Source organism: Cavia porcellus, unplaced genomic scaffold (assembly GCF_034190915.1).
Source record: "Cavia porcellus strain 051 isolate PalLab524CR breed Dunkin Hartley unplaced genomic scaffold, mCavPor4.1 scaffold_5, whole genome shotgun sequence".
Taxonomy (NCBI): domain Eukaryota; kingdom Metazoa; phylum Chordata; class Mammalia; order Rodentia; family Caviidae; genus Cavia; species Cavia porcellus.
In genome coordinates, this window is record NW_026947488.1 from 54,332,504 (window position 1) to 54,350,243 (window position 17,740).

General features: G+C 37.6%; 1 protein-coding gene across 13 annotated transcripts in view; it reads left to right on the forward strand.

The window, feature by feature from the left end:
* The window catches only part of Dock3 (dedicator of cytokinesis 3), a 707,026-nt gene that overhangs the window by 545,689 nt on the left and 143,597 nt on the right, over nt 1–17,740 (forward strand). For all 13 annotated transcript variants that reach the window (XM_063248927.1, XM_063248931.1, XM_063248928.1 and 10 more), the window contains 2 exons: nt 3,055–3,143; nt 9,866–9,991. In XM_063248927.1, coding sequence (XP_063104997.1) covers nt 3,055–3,143; nt 9,866–9,991 — 215 coding nt within the window. The remainder of the gene's footprint in view (nt 1–3,054; nt 3,144–9,865; nt 9,992–17,740) is intronic.

Here is a 17,740-nt window from a genome sequence, read left to right on the forward strand (position 1 = left end):
CAAAATAGCTGTTCCTACCATCTGATCTTCTCTGCCTCATTTCTGTTGAGCTCTTTTTCTGTTGTTGGTTGTCAGTTTGTCTTCTTCATTTTGCTTTCTGCTCCATTCATTGTGGCCTCTCTGCCACTGTTTCTGAAGTCTTGGTATTTTTCTTTTTTAGAATATCCTGCAGTATTCTCTGTAGAGTTGAATTGATGGTTGCAAATTCCCCTAGTTCCTCTTTATCCTGGAAGCACCTTGTTTTTCCATCAATTTCTAGGGACAGTTGTGCAGGATATATCAATCTTGGCTGGAGGTTGTTATCTTTCAAAGCTTGAATTATTTCCCCCACACTCTTTGTGATTTGATGGTTTGTGCCAAGAAGTCTGCTGTAATTCTGATGGATGTTCCCTTGTAAGTGATCTGTTTCTTGTCTCTGACGGCTTTTAGTATTCTGTTCTTATTTTGCATTTCTGGAATTTTGATTATTATATGCCTGGGTGTAGCTCTGTTTGGGTTGTAGGTGGCTGGGGTCCTGTATTCCTCATACATCTGAGTATCTTTACCTTTTGCTAAATTAGGGAAATTCTCTTGGATTATTTCTGTGAATAGCTTTTGTAGTCCATTTGTTTGTGTCCCTACTTTTTCTTTTATGTTCTTAATTCTAAAGTTACGGATCCTCTTATCATCTTCGAGCCTTTGTATTATTGCTGTTTGTTTTCTTGTTATTTTTAAGAAGTTTTTTGTTTCATGCTCCCATATTACAAATCTGCCCTCCAATTCAGATAATCTATCCTTAGTTTCTTTCAAGCTGTTATGCAAGCTTTTGATAGAGTTTTTAGTTTCCTGGTAATCTCTTTGAACCTGCTTTATGTATTCTATGTTTTCTCTATTTTCTCCATCAAACAATTCTCCCCTTTTTTTCTGTTCTTCCATTCCACCACCTGTTTTTTCTTGGATGGTGCTTAGCATTTCTCTAACTATTCTACTTATATCTTGCTTTATTTCATTAAATACTTCATTTTTAAACTCCTCTATGAGGCTCTGGAGATATCACTTTATGTCTATTTGTGCCATGTCTGATATTGCATGTTTTCTGTCTTCCTTTGCGTTTCCCTTTCCTGGATCAGTTTTCTCAGGATTGGGGACTGAGGATCCTTTCTTGTTGCTTCCTCTTCCCATACTTTTTGTTCCTTCCATACAAGTGAATGTAGGAGGCCCAATTTTTTTCTCTTTGTCAGTTACAGTTTGTTTAAATTGTGCTAGCTAGGTGTTCCCGCCCACTGTAGTGTACTAGGGAGACACAGACCTGGGCAGCCTCTGCTGGGCCCGCCCCTCCAGGTCAACCTACCAAAGGCTTCACTGCTAAGGTGTACTTCTAGGCGCTGGGACCTGGTTTGGGCTAGCCTACTGGGTCTTAGTCAGTGGCATCACGCAGGCCAGGCACTCCCCACCAATCCCGCTTGAGAGGGTAATATGCAACTAATGTCACTGCAGCGCCCTATTCTGGCAAGTCTGCCCAGTCCCAGTATGTCCTTTGCTGGAGCCTCCTACTCTATGAAAGGGTCCCCATTCCACTTACTCATTGCAAGTCGATGTAGAGCTCCCTGCTAGTCCTGCTCTCAACTCCATTCACAGATTCCCGCTCTCAGAGCTTTCGCACGTCTCTCTCCCTGCCCTGCAGATTTGGATGCAGGAAGTTCTAATCGCGGCTTCCAGTGGCATGGGTTCTATCTTCCACGCTGAGATTTTATCTGTTCCTGTTATAGCACCAGGATTGGATTTCCAGTTTGGTTTCTCTTAGCTTAGTTCATTCCTGGGTCGGCAGGGTGTATCTCCCCTTGCTTAGGACTCCTTGTACCGCACCATTCCTGGATTTTAAGCGGGGTATCTCAGAGAGCCTCTGTAGCTGCTGCTATCTATCTGCCATGTTTTTCCGGAAGTCGATGTAGTAACTCTTACTGGTATTTCCTCCTGAAAGTGGCCATGCTGGTCTGGACACTTCTGAATAACCAGTGAAAAATCCTTTGGCATTTGTCTTCATGCATGCATCCTGTTTTATACAACTGGTAGGTCCACAGCTCTCTAACCAGACCAGAAAGGAATAGGCCAAGGCCTGTGGAGACTTTTTGGGTGTTAAATGGAATTTTCAAGATATTATCCTATATTATTCCAAGTGTATGATCAAAATGTGTATATTTGGGTGAGAAATTCTCAGTCTCCGTTCTGAACTCTATTCAAGATGGCTACATGGTTGTATGTCTGTTTGAACTGTCCTGCAGGAAGTAAGAAATCAAAATACCAGAATTTAGCAGAAGTACAGTGTTATTCTCCTCTGTCTCTTTTGTCTTAATCCTTAATTCCCTAGAGGACATTTTATTCTTACATATTTAAGCATCCAGTTTTACCTGCTCCTTTCCTTGATCACAGAATTCACAGTGAATCACACCCAAGACTGCTCTCCCAAGCTTTTCATGTCTTGGTCTAATTGAAAACAGTTATGGCCAAATGGTGTCCATCTTGTCTGAACTCAGCAGGACTTTATTCTAGAGCCAGTACAATGATGGCTGGATGACAATATATTGGCAGTGTGGCAATTTCTAGATAGTAGTACTCACTGAGAGGAGCTATTTTTTTCTATCAGGAACTTTCCTCTGGGGTGTGTATATATGTGTATGTGCACATGTGTGTATAATGGGAGCCTGGGAAAGAATTAACTTTTCACATGGGAGAGTGCTACTTCAGAAAAGAGGATGCTTTTAAAAAGTATTTTGTAGATTACTGAAATAATTTAGTATTAAACGTTGTATTTAGCTTGCATGAAGCTCTGAGTTCAGTTGCTGTGTGTGCATAAGAGAAAGACAGACAGAAGCACCTAGAGAGTTGATTGATGCAGCATTTCTACTCCTTCCCAAAAGCTTAAAAAAAGAGCCCTGTCCAACTTAATAAAACATATTCACTCACTTCTTAGAAAAATGAAGAATCTTCTATCTTCAAACTTCCTGTCACACACTGAAACGTCAGAGTAGATATTTAAAATATTTGGGAGCCTTAAAGCCTATCCTTCTGTTGCAGGTGCAACAATGAGAGCGAGTGGGCCCAGATCCATGAGAACATCATACGAAAGTCCAGCGCCAAGTACTCTGCCCCCAGTGCCAGCCATGGTGATGTATTTCTCTGGCTAGAAAATTTTGTATTGCATTTTCATTGGTTGATTTATGACACCTTAGTTGGTGTTGATTGACTGTGTATGTAAAGTTTAGCTTTCTGCAGTTTTTTTCCCCCCTTGTAGACACTTTGTACTAATTTTTGGTATCATAATTTGAGGCCTTTTTCAAAAGCTTCTGACCAAAATACATTTTCTGTTTTATGATAGATTCCATGTACTTTATTAAGTCGTTTGAGTTAAATCCAAAATGAGCTAAAATGTTTCATGGTTTGTCATACTGTAAAGTCTATGTCTTCCTGAATAAAAATTACACACTCAAAAAGACAAATATTAATATCAGTTCAATTTCTATTCATATTCAGCAGTATCATCATTAAGAAGTTCTGATACTAATGAGAATTAATGATTAGTCTGCTAGAGTCATCATTCTAGAACTAGAATAAAAAATCTTATTTAAAAGCTTTAGCTCAGCATCTTCTTTCGTTTTTTCCTCCTCTTTTTTGTTTGCAGGGATATGATAGGGTATTGGGTTGGTCAGTTGCTTGATTGGTTGCTTTTTGAGACAGGGTCTTGCTATATAGTTCAGGCTGGCCTTGAAATCACTATGTAGCCTCAAACTCACAGCAATCTCTTGCCTCACTCAGCCTCCTGAGAACTAAGATTACAGGAATGTATCATTATGCCTAGCCTTTTCTCCTTTCCTGTTAAAATTCTGTTTAAATAGTCTCTGTCTAAATTTCAGTGAAATTCTTTCTACATAATGATCATTTCTACATAATGGTTGTGCTTTATAAATTGAACATTGCTTGTTTTAATTAGAAGAGTTTTAATGTGTGCATGCAAATAGCTAATTTACACAGAATCATATTTCTCCTGACAGTTTTCACCTGCCAAGAATTTTGTAACCTCTTTTATGTAACATTTTAAAATTTTATAGACCTCATCGAAAATTAAAGCTTAGCCTTAAGAAAACACTAGAGGCAGCTTCTAAAGAGTAATACTAATAGTCAAGAATTTCATTGTCTCTATCAGGGTTAGCAGATACCCAAATAGGAGAGTCCTTCATCCGTATCTGAGGCTACAAACATTGAAACCTTTAGCTAGGACACTTGATTTCACTACAAGAAAGAAATAAATCATTTTTTATATATAGGAAGTCCTGGGGATATAGTTCTGTAGCAGAGTATGTCCTTACTATGCCCAGGGCCCTGACTGCGATCCCTAGCACTAAATAAATAAATAAATAAATAAATAAATAAAATGGGTTTAAATTACTAGCAATTTGGAAAATAAGCATTCACATCAGTATTTATATTTTTATTTGATTGATAGAGAATGTCCTTATCTGTAAGTTCTTGAAGCATGATATGATTAAAGCATGGAGACCATATAAAAGAAAGATGTAACAATATGTTCTTTTATAAAAACTGGCAGAACAGTTTATAGTATCACCATGTTAAGATGATGAGTTGTCTCTGAATCTCCAAAGGAACCATGCAGTCTTCAGTCTGAAGGCACTGACCATTTCAACCATGTTAGAAAGACACCTCTCTCCCTCTGTGCAGGAGCACCACAGACTTCAGAGTCTCAGTTAGGACAGCCTGATTGTGAGGAAGTCCCTGGGCCACAGGTGCAAAAGTCCAGAGGAGAAATATGCTATTTCTTCTTGAAGTGTGTGCTGAGACCTTGGAATTAAGTACATTGTCAGTGCTCTTGAGTAAATAAGGAAGTGGCAGCTCAATGAAATGGCTTAGCTGAGGCAGAGTGTGGTACAAGTCTCCAGACTCAGGATCACTGACCTTTCTGCTCTACTTCCAAGCTGAATGTGAGTTTTCCACTGCTACATTCTGGGGTCTTCATGTCAGATAATTTCACAGATTCCTCAGGTCTTTTACTAGTCTTCTTAATTAAAGATACATCTTTATTTAAAAAAAAACTTTTACTTGACAATATACTCTCGCCCATCTTTGTTTTGGTCTTTTTCTGTTTTTTGGGATACTTTGTTGTTTTATAAGGGAGTTGTTTTGTTTTGACAGGTACTGTATAGTTTACTATGTAATTTAGTCTAGCCTGAAACTCACTATGTAGTCCAAATTTGCCTCAGACTCACAGTGATCCACCTGCCTCAGCCTCCCAAGTGCTGGAATGATAGGCAGGTACCACCAGGGCCAGTTTGTTTTGGTTTTGCTGTTCTGGTCTGGTCTGGTCTGTTTGGTTTGGTTTTTTGAGACACGGTCTCACCATATAGTTCAGGCTAGCCTCAGACTCTCAGTGATCCTCTTACCTCAACCTCCCAAATGATGTGGTAACACAGGTGTGTCACCATGGCTGCTGTTTTGTTTTTTCGAGATGAAGTCTCTCTGTGTTGCCCAGGCTGATCTTAAACTCAGGGTTTCAGGTGATCTCTCAGATCATTCGCCCACGGACCGTGCACCACCACAGGCCCAGCAATTTATTAAGCATCACAGTTTTTTTCCTTGCCAATTCTGTTTCAGAAGCCTTAGTCTTTTTGTTCAAGTCAGATTATCTAAAAGGGTAGAAGGAACTGCTACAATGGTTTTGTGTGGTGAGAGTAAAAGTATCATTCAGCGATAATCACTTAAGTGCACATGACGACATACGTAGTCTTTGATTCCATTGTTGGTATCTTCTATGTAGATTCACAGACTAAACTTTCGGCAATTCCAATAGCATAAAGGTCATTAGGGATAAGTAAAGATAAAGCAGTTGGAACACAAGTTTTTCCATTTATTTTTAAAAGATTTTTAACTACAGCTTTATTTATATAAATTTTTTTATTTAAAGAGAAAAACAAAACTAAATGAAGCAAGACAGTAAAAGGCTAGAAGCAACACAGAATTTCAAGAGAAAAAACATACAGTAAGAGTTCACTGGTTAATAGATCACACATTGTCATCTTACAAACAGCTGTCTAGATTACAAAATTAAAGCATACAAAGTGGAGATTAGTACAGTGAGATTGCAGTCAGTTCTGTTCAATGATCCAAGAAAAACTCAGCAATATGGTTCTCTATCCTACACATTTAAATAAACTTGCAGTTATATCCTTTAGATCACTTTCCTTCCTCTCTTTTTTACACTAACAATCACACATTTTAGTTTCCATTACTTCCACAATTTTTTTAACTTTTTCTTTGAAGAGGAAAAGAAAAAAGATTTTTAAAAAGGCCAAAAAAACAAAAACCAAAACAAGATGGACCAAAGAAAAACCCAATGTGACAAAGCAAAACAGAGTCAGTTAGATCAGGAGGATGGACATAGCATAAAATGAAAAAAAAAGGGGGGGGGATTAATAGGTGATCAACAATGGTTACCATTATGCCTCTTGTTATCCTAAAAAGAGTAGCCTATATCAGCTAGTATAAAGGAATTGAACAAAACTATACATAAGACCAATAAAACCACATTGGAGAGCTTACAGGATTCCAAAGAAGATAATAGTCAAATAATAACGGGCATCATAAAATATCTGGTTGCCTTCCAAATGGTTGCCTATTCCCTCAAACTTGATACTATTAAGCGAAACAGAATATAATAAAATCAGTCAGAACAAGATGTGGAGAACACTACAGGGGTTCAAATCAGGTTAATAGGGAAACAAAAAAATTACTATAATCTATCGCACTATTTTTAATTTAGTTTTCCCATAGTTAAAAGATACTAAGAAATAAATTAATTTTTTAAAAAAGGGAAGAAAAAGTGGGGGGGGAGACTGAGATAAAAAAAAAAAAAGAACATATCAATAGAACAACACCGGTCAGAATCGAAAAATTTAACCAACATTGTGTTTCACCCCCAGATAGCTTGACATTAATAGTAGTGACCATAGTGACTCTTTCCTTGAAATATTTGAGTCTAACTTCGTATACTATAGCATCAAATTTATCAAGACAGTGTGAGACCGTTCAAGAGAATGACATTATTGCAGGGTATTTAGAACCAGCTAGCAGAAACCAAACATCAATTTCTATATTATCTCTTTGTCTATAAAAAACTTGCTTATACTATCCCATACATTAAGATATAATAAGATACCACATGTTAGAACCAATGGAAACAAATGAACAACAACTTGATGGGGCTTCAAAACAGGATGATGATATTAAATCAGCGCTAGCTATTACGCTCTTATTTTCTTCAAAATAGTTATTTGTAGTATCACAGACAATAAAATAAAACCACCCAAATTAAAACCATTCCAAGTAATGAGTGAAAACATTATATGGCTTCAAACCAGTGTGACTGGGAATCATGATTACCACGTACTTTCATGTATTCTTATCGTTTCTTACACTAGGGAAACTATTCGGTATTTATATAAATTGGGCTGACTTTACGTAATTCACCTCATCAAGCATTTCCATAAAAGAGAAATTGGGTAATGGAACAGAGTAAAGCTGCTGTTTATAATTCTATACATGTCAGTTTGCCTCATTGCTTTTTTAATGAACTGGTCTTTACTTATAAAGGAAGCTCTGGGTTTCTTGTTATGTTTTTGAATGACTTCATTATGTCAGGTAAGAAAAGGCATCAGACTGACAGAGAAGACTGTATTAGATTGTATAGATTTGGTCAGTTTCAAGTTATTTGACATGAAGTCTCCACTGAGATGATGGGTGGTGCATACCAGTATTTCCAAGGGACTGGTTGCCAGTAGATAGGTGAGGGGGTCATTTTTTGAGCTATTCATGGAGGCTTTCTTTCCTTGACAGCCATACCTGTACCTTAGTATTATTTGGGATGTTCTTCAATCACTTAGCATTTCAGAATTAGAAAAGAAATCCAGAAGTTTCAAGATACTAACTCCTTTGGAAGAAAATATCGTTTTTATTGCCTCTATTTATGGCTTGTTTCTTTCTTTATATGCCATTCCACTTGATCTCTTGCATAAACCAAAACTTCCTTTTACTGAAAGGTAGAAAGCAGCTGATCAGGGTCTCTTTGGGCAGCTCCAAAGCTAGTTTCAACCATCTGAATGTCTTTGGTCTGCATCTTCACAAAGTTTTGCTTTGCATCTCAAGGCCACTTTGAATGCTCAGAAAATACAGAAATTAAAAGCAGTCAGTGGGTGCTTGACTAAATTCTTGACAAACAGAATAATAAAAGTGATTTTTTTCCCCTTTACCCTGCAACAACTCTCTCTCAAATCCTGGAGATTACTCCCATGCTCAGCTATTTGCTCATGCTGAGCTGTCTCCCAGCCCAGCAGATTCCTGTTTACCTAGAAGATTCATTTTGTTAGTTATATGAAGACAAGAAAGATGAATGAATTGCTGTTGTGAGAAAGTGAAAGGTATATCCTACGTCACATCCTCCTGCAAAGATCAATGTAGTCTTGGTTCTGGACCCCAGTCTTTCAGGTTCATAAACTAACTTGTAGTTTAACAAGTTGTTAGTATAACAAATTACTTTAGAATGATCAAAAACCCAAATCTTATCAAACCAGACTAGAATAGGATGCTTGCTTTTCAAAACACTGTGATCCTAGTGTTAATGATGCCTGGGATATAATTGTGTGATTTCAGGGTTTATTGGGAAGCATGAACTTAACAGATTCAGTGAGAGTTATTTCTCACTGCAGAAACCATATGTCCTGTCGTTCCTTAGCTAGGTGTGAGGATACATATTCCTAGTTTCTGGACTATTTATATCTGCCAGATAAAATGTCTGCAGTGACTTCTATCTGCCTTCTTTCTCTACTTTTCTATCCCCTCACCCCTCCATCCACAGGTGATTCATTATAATAATGCCTGCATCCCTCATTTCTATAGATATTCATTTTCTGTTCAACTCCCAAGTTTAAGTTATTGAGGGTACTTACTTCTGATCCGCAGAGCAGCACCTAAATTCCTCATTCTGTTAATAGCCCATTCATAGTCTCAGAGAAGATACATCCTAATTCCATATAAGTTTGATCTCTCACAGACTTCTAGTCAGTGGTTCAATGGAGACCCTTGAGAGGGAGGAGTAGGAGAGATTTCCGAAAATTTTAACTTGTTACAAAACTCCAAAGGTAAAAATAATGAGCCGAATTTCAACTCACCTGAAGGGACATTACGTATTCTCCCAAATTCTAAACAAAGATACTCTGAAGGGTTTGAAATTCTCATAAAGTCTGAGATGAGGGTTAATTAGCTCCATGAAAGCACCCTATCTTTTCTTTGAGATGTAGTAGTTCATTGAAGGGAAGATGTGATGTCTGTTCTTTGCTTTCTTTATAAGCCAGAACAAGGTTGAACAAGCAAGTTGGTTCCCACACTTTAGCATAAGACATCTTAACTCATTTTCAGTATGTGGGACCCCAGACACAGATTTTTTATTGGTCACACTTGATTCTGTTCTTTAGATTTCTCTGCGTTCCTGAATTTAGGTAATTCAACCCTCTTATTCTGCGTTGGCAGACAATGGCTGAATATTGTGAAAAGGAGAGAAATGCAACTTTGTATCTCTGATGTTAGTCTGTGTTTAATAGACTAATGCTATGAGATCTTAAGGTCACTTTGACTTAAATTCATTAGCTATGTTAATACTTCAGAATATTATGTCAGATTCTTTCTGAAGGAGAAGGAAATAGAAGAGAGATGGGGAAAAAAAGAAAAATACTAAACTCTTGTGTTTTTTCTAGTATTTCACAACAGGGTAGAAAATTTTTCTAACACTTCATAACAGAGTAAGAAAATATTTTTGTTTTTGCAGGTCTTATTATTTCTCTGCAGCTGCTTCGTGGAGACATGGACCAAATTCGGAGAGAAAATCCCATGATATTTAATAGGGGAGTAGCAATTACAAGAAAGCTGGGATTTCCTGATGTCATCATGCCAGGTAGGCAGAACTACGTAGGGATCGGGGAGCGAGATGGGTTAGGAAGATGATGTCCAGTGCGTTTGAATCCCAAGCCAGATTGCCAGCTATAGTACACTGACTAGAATGGCTCTTATACTTCTATAAGCATTTGTTCTTTTCCAGAAGCCTCCATTTCCACATCCCAATCCACCAGAAGGGCTTTATGAATGCTAAATACAGGAACCAACATGGAATTCTTCACAAAGTTGCCTTTTTGTACCATTTTCATCATATTCCCTAGAAGAGAATTGCTTCATGAGAACTTCTTGCTTAAGGGCAGGAATATACTCAAATATATGCCTACAGTATTAATCCCATTTGTGTAGGAATTGTAGATAGATTTTAACATAGCTGAAAATTAATCAGACAAGTGATCCAAACAATGTGCTGTGACTAATACTACCTGGCCAGTTTCTCATTAACTATCTCCCCACTGCCACTATCACCTAATGCCCAGTAGAGATCCAGGTCAGAAAGTGGGAATGCATTGGCTTTTAAGTGTGGTTTCAGTAGAACAATGCCATGTTTGTGCGTTGTAGTCAGGTGGGCAGAGATAGAGCTGAATAATTGAATCCAAATGGGACATCAGAGCTAAAGGGGCTTTTGAGAGTGAAGGAGGCGTAGAAGCATGGTTCAGATGAATGGTAGGTAGTCTGGTAACCAAGTCTGGTGAACAAGGAGAGGGAGATCCTAACAAGAAAATATCCATGAGACATGGACTTACCCTCCTAGTTCAGTTTTAAAGCTGTACTAAAAATGTGATTGCTTTCGTTTAAAATAGTCAGGCCAAGCTAGACTGACCTGATTGTGACCACTTTAGATATTGTCTATTTAGAATTCTTCATGGTGTGTCACTAAATTTTGTTGAAAACATTTGTCGCATACCTAACGAACATGGCATAAGCATAGAGAAAAGCCTGAGTGATGGATTCCAGCGCCTACCAGCTACCTGCCCATATTTCCTGTCACCTTCAGTTTCTCTACATGGACACCGTAATTGTAGAGAAGCTGTTGTACACAGCCTTAATTTGCTACTCATGAACACAGAACGGTCTTTCAAATGGGGAAATCATGACACTGGATAAGTTTTATTTCTCAGCACTAGGGAAACTATGCTTATGAAATACTCTGATCTGGCAGTATGGAAGTGAGTCCATAGAACTTACTCTCATATACTGTTTTGACACTGTTCTTCAGCAATTTCTGTTGGTAATTGAACCCAGACTTAGTCCCTGGCATCTTTGCCACAATAGGTGGTTACCAAAATTGAGCTGGTGGGCTGGGGATTTAGCTCAGTGGCATAAGCGCCTGCCTGGCAAGCATGAGGTTGTGAGTTTGATATCCAGTACCAAAAACAAATAAACAAACAAACCAAAAACAGTAAAATTGAGCTGGTGTTCTTTTGTTAGTTAGATATTTGGTTCATACAGTGGAGTGATATATTTTAAGACATATACTTTTAAGTCCTTTAAGAAGTTATTTGTCTAATATTAGGATATTACCTTTCAAATAGCCTTCACATAGTTATGGAACTAAAACCAAGGGAACAGAGACTAAAAAGGAACAAACTTGTCAAAAATATTTTAAAGCAAAATTTGATTTCCAGTTACACTGAAAATAATCTCATCTGTGGAAACACATCCTTTTTGGAATAGTCTTCTCTTTGTATCAGTGACACATAGGTTTATAAAGGAGTTTTGTCTGTGCTGCACATGAAAATATACAGTACCTGGCGCTGATGAGGCAAGGTGTGATTAAAAGAGTTTTCCTTCTCCTAGACAGCTAAAGCATCAATCATCATGTGATTTGTCCTGCAGGGCAGAAAAACCAGAAGGATTCTGTGAAGTCCAGAATAGGAGCGAGAATGGGGAACAAGAGTGCGCTGTTTCCTGGATTGTCCTTTTTACATGTTTAATGCTATTGGTGAAAGTCATCAGTCCTTTGTCCATACTTTTTGTCTTCTCCACTTTTTTTCCTCCAAAAGAAAGAACTTTCTGCATAGATGCCCACTCTAAGGGTTGTAGGCTATTAGCTGTCAGCCCTTCTAATGTACCTCACAATACCAACAGATCTGTTTCATCTTTGAGCAAGGTAATAGGGCTGAATCTGCAGATCCTTCTAGTGAAATAGGAAAATGTGTTGCATAGTGTAGTTGGAAACAAAGATTGTGGCAAAAAGAGCCTTGGTGGCCACTCCTTCTCCACGAAATTGGACCACACTTCATCTGGGAGAACATTGTACCTGGGCTGCAGTAGGCCCCAGTCTCACAGTGCTCGTGAAGCCAAACTACAAGAAGTACTTGTCATCTTCTTGACACACGGACACATGAGAAAGGAACAAGAGAAGAATGTCAGTAAATGTTACCATTTCAACACTTACGTGTGATTAAAAAATGAGAAATTAGAATTACTCACAAACTGAGGGGCTTAAGACTACCTAGAATTTCAGAGAAACTAGTAGACACCCATTGGAGAGGTTTGATTCGTTTTGGTTTAGCCAGGGTGGCACACACAGGTTAGAGCATACTGACAGAGGTATAAGAGTTGAGACAGGCTCTGCCACATCAGTGTCTAGCATGCCATTTCTCAGAAAGTCTTGCTGACATACTATTATTTCTTTCTGTGGAATTATATATACACAACATGTGGATGCTATTTGTGCCACAGGTATGGCCCTGACTACACAGCCATCCAGTTCCATTCATGGTCCATGGTAATGAGCAAGAAGTGTTTGTGATGTTGAAGTGCTCTAGAAACTATCACGCCTGAAACTGCAGAAAAAAATGCACATTAATCCCTAAAAATAGCGTCTTAGATTATAAAAGAACAAACAGATACAACAATTTAGTTCATTTTAAAAAACTGGGCACATGCATGACCTATTCTTGGTTGAGGGCAATATTTATGTGGGTAATTTCTCCTTCCCTTTATAGAAGATTCATTGTAGTTCAATGCAAAAACTAGCAACACTACTGCATATGTTTAGGCTTTTCCTAGTTTTTTTTAAAGGAGACAATGATCAGGAAAGCCTAGAGCAGGACAAATGTATCAGAGAAATAAGTAGATGTTAATTAACCCTGCTCCCTGTAACTTATGGGTCTGGATTAGCCATTATAAAAATTTAAAAACACTTTCAGTCAAAAGACTAACCTAAAAGGATTGACTTATACAAATAGAGGCTGTACCTTTTTTCGAAACCATGTCCAAAGCAGCAGAGACTTGCCAGCATTTTCTGTATCCCTATTTTTTGTCTTTCCCGAAGAGCTTGTGCCCTTTACTAAATAGAAATTCAAAGCATTGTCTTGGTTCTGTAGGAAGTACAACATTTTAACCTCTTTTCTAATAAGTTTTGAATTTCCAGAGTTACTAAGTATGGATGATATGGGCCATACTTCTGTATTAGTTAAATGGCCTTCTTTCTTGCCATGTAAAGATCCATGTATGTTTTAGTATGTCATTCTAAGGGTTAAATTTTCCCCTAAAGAAGTGTTTCTCTAGGTTGAGTGTGTATCAGAATCATCTGTGATGCTTAGAAAAGTAGACAGCTGGGCTATCCCAAGAATTTCCAATTCAGTAGGATTGGGGTGGAACCCAACTGTTTGCATTTCTAAGAAGCTCTCGGGTGGTATTTCTGGTCTGGGAACTGTCCTAGAAACTACTCTGCTTTAGGGATTTTTGCTCCTTTCTGAGTCAGATCTGAGGCAAGTACTGCTCCTCACCGGGTTGCCATTAACTTGCTCATTAAAAGAGTAAGGGCGGATGTGGCATCCCTCTAGAGGACTTTGACTCTTGCCCTCATGCTCAGAAATACATTTTGTCACTTTATTTGACCACTGATAATGCATGCTTCATCTCTGATCTGCAAGTGATATTTCTTTCTTTTTTCCTGTTTAATTGTTCTTGTTTCTCTCTGTGCTGTCCTCTCATTCTCGCCCCTTTGTTTCTGATGCAGAGATGAAGATAGTTGGGTGTAAGTTTCTGCTTTTGTGTGTCCTGTTTATTGCCTGCTTTGTTCCATCTTCATTTGTTTCATGGAATGTTGCAATACTGGAATGGGGTATCATGTACATTATTAATCCTTCATCAGCCTCACCTTCCTGGGGTAACTGTTACAGCCCCTCCTAGAATACTGTGTAATACTTTAGATATTAGGTTCATTTAGATACTAGGTTCATTAAACCTTGAGAACATACTGGCATGTTTAGAAAACCATAAATTTGAAGTGTATAGTTACAGCGTTATTATTTGAGATACATAAGTTACTCTAGATGAAAAGAAAGTAAGTCGTGCTTATCGCAAACCACACAGAATTAGAAAGGCAAACAGAACCTCTTTTTGGTTCTGCTAGGACATAACTTCACATGAAGGGCAAATACAGAGAAACATAGCTTTGAAAGAAAGCTGTCCTGGGGGGATAATGAAATGATTTACCACAGATGGCTTCTTGGGACTATGGTCAGTCTGTGTCAGATGAAACTTTGGCATTATCTCTAAGGGGTAGTTTAAGAAGAAATGAAGACCAATTGTATGTTTGCCCAGCCATTCAGTTTACCAAAAGGCTTCACAAAGCAGCATCTCTGGCAGTCAAGATAAAAAAAAGTTCAATTGTATTTTGTGGGACTGTATATGTTGTCATTTTTTAAAAAGAGGGGAGATAACATCCAAGTCTGATTATAACTGCCCATTAGCTGTTCTTGTAAATTTTCTAGAAGACCTCATAGAACTTTGCAGTTTACTTTTCTTGACCAACACATTAAAATCTTTCTTGGATATCAAAAAAAAAAAAAAAAAAGAATCACTTATGTTCCCACAAGAGTTTGGAAAATCATCACACTCCTGACTGAAGAAAGGAATAATATATATAAGTGATGTCACACTGTGTCCATACTTGTCATTCTGTTAAAAGCAGAAGGCATCACCAACTTTCCGATGATAGAAACCAGAAGTATAACACTGAAAACGTGGTGAGGAAAATAAAGAGTTCATCTTTTCTGGGTATTTTAAAAAGTGCTCCTAAGTCTGTTTTCCCCAGAAGAAAATGAGAACTACTATGAATAAAATATTGAGCTCATATTCTCTAAATTCCATGTAAAATGGTAGATCCACATATTCATAATTCTGTTAGGAGACTTCCTCCTAAAATACCAAGAGAAGGAATTGGTGTCATCCAAGTACACTGCTGTGTGTGCTAGGAGAAAATCAGGTCTCATTTTCTATTGGCTTAAGAAAAAGAAACCACATCCTCAAAAACTCCTCATAGAGACAGAACAAAGTATAAAAATATAGCATTAAATGATATTTTGCTGAAAATCAAGGCCTCTCAATATGTGATATAATTTGTACAGAAGGGACATGACTATAATAAAAAATCTGAATCAAACTGAGATGCCTAAACTTGTGTGTCCCTTATTAACCATGTCTCCTGTGCTGGTTCCACATAGACTGGAACCACATAAAACAAATGACCCCAAACTACAACTAAGGCTATAATATCTGGCAGATATTATTATTATTATATAATATTATTTTATTTTTATTATATTATTTTATTATTATATAATATTAATAATATAATATTATTATATTATTTTCTTGCTAGCAGAATGCTCTGATGCTTGTGCCAGATCTGAGAGTTTTTAAGACCTCTAAGGAGACTGTTCTTGGAAGCAACCCAGAAACATGTCACAAACTCTGTTTCTGTAGAGTCATATTAAGATCCATGTCTTTGGAAGGCCAGAATTGCTGATAGATGTCATAACTCATGACAACTCTGTCATGGTACTCCCCAGACCCTTAAGATTTCTGTTGCTTAAACAGCATCATTTCCATCTCAGACCTCTCACTCTCCCAGAGCATTTCAGGTCAGTCCCTGTCATGATAAGGTAGCCTGAGATTTGTTACTTTGATCCTCCCTTCCAGTTGTTTGTGTAGGCTCGTAGATACCTGGATTTTTCATGTGTATATAGTTGCAGTATAATGTGCGTGTTCTTCATATGTAAACATTCCAAGTAGGGCCAATCCAGCTAGCAGTATGTTTTTATACTGCTTGCCAGCCAAAAATGTTTGTTTATGTATTAAAAGGAGTGTAATAACGGAACATAGAACAGAAACATATATGACCTGCATGACTAATATATTTACTATCTAGTCTACCCAGAAAAACTTTTCCAATCCCTGTACCTCTTAACTACCTGCCTTCCTGACCTGAAGGTGTACCAGCAGCTATTGTAGAAACTTTAAGAGATGTAAAGATAGTTTATTTTTGACTTCTTTAAAGAATAAATTCATTGAACTTCATCCAGTAAACACTAAGGCACAGCATCCAAGAAGCACTAAGCACTATTGAGACTATAGGATCTCACTCATTCTCAGGAAGCAGACAGTTCCCAATAAAGGGAGATAGTGCTGTCCAATCCTTTCTAAAAGGGAGATCCATCAGCAAAACTACCCTCTGTAATACCTACGCCCACCTCCTGCAGAACAACTTGACCCTCCTAACACTTCTCCATACTGCCTAAGAGCTGCCCGGCCTTTACAATCAGTCAGATTTTATCAGCCAAACTAACCTGGTGATATCTACAAATGCCCAAGGGTCACTATGATCTCAAGGGGTAGATTCTATGAATCTAACTTTAACAAGCTCCCCAAGTAATTTCAATACACATAGTCAGCAGTGGTCTGCAAATAAAGGTCCAGAATCACTGCTTGACCTTCTCTTTCTCGTTTTCATTGTGATGTACTCTTCTTATGCCTCTCCTGATAATATGTCTTGACAGTCAGTGCTTAAATTTACAAGAGCCTCCTAAGATAGTATCTTAACCCAAAGACATCATCCCATGATATAACTAATCCCATGATAAAATTTATCCCAGTTTTCTGAGCATTAAACTTTTTGTGGCAATCACTAAAGAATGCAGCTCTGAAAAGTTATCCTTAAAGCAAACCTAAGACCTATCACATGTGCTTCTTTAGGTTTTCTTCTAGTTCTTCTGGAAGGCCCCCCATTTAAATGATCTCACAGAGAACTTTCAACAAGAAGCCTCCCAACTCACAGAAGCAATACCTTTCACAAAGTGCCACTCTACATTGAGACCATAATTTATAAAATTCAGCCTGTAAGACAGTCTAACACATATTCTGACTGAAAACAGACATGATCTAGGAAAGTCCATTCTCCATATAAAAAGCAGCCAAGACCTAATAAAGTCAAGTTTCTTCAGTTCATAACTCATGGAGTATTTTACTTGTATTAAAATTTTTTCTCAGTCACCACAAAAGAACGAAAACTGGGAATGTCCAGCTCAATGCTTCCATTTTTAAATTGATATTTTGGCTGCTAATAAATTATGATCTTATTCTATAAAATCAACACATCAAATTCTATCATTAACAGTCTCCAAGATAATGCCTAATGTTGTTAGTATTCTGTGTCCTGTATTGCTAATAAAAGTTTAGAACATTTCATTTCAAGGACATGTTTATTTTAACATGCTTAGCCTATGTATAGAGCTGTAAAAATAAAAGTATGTGTGCAACCTAGGAGCATATTGCTAGTAACCAGCAAATACTTTCAAAAGCAACATAGATTATCTTGAGACTAACTTCCAAAGAGGGCTAAGCAGGCACTTATTCTTTAGATTAGTCATTAAATTTCTCTAGACTGTTACTTAACACTAAATCATTCTAGAAATCTAATAATTACTTAAATTTCATAGAAAAGCTAATAGGT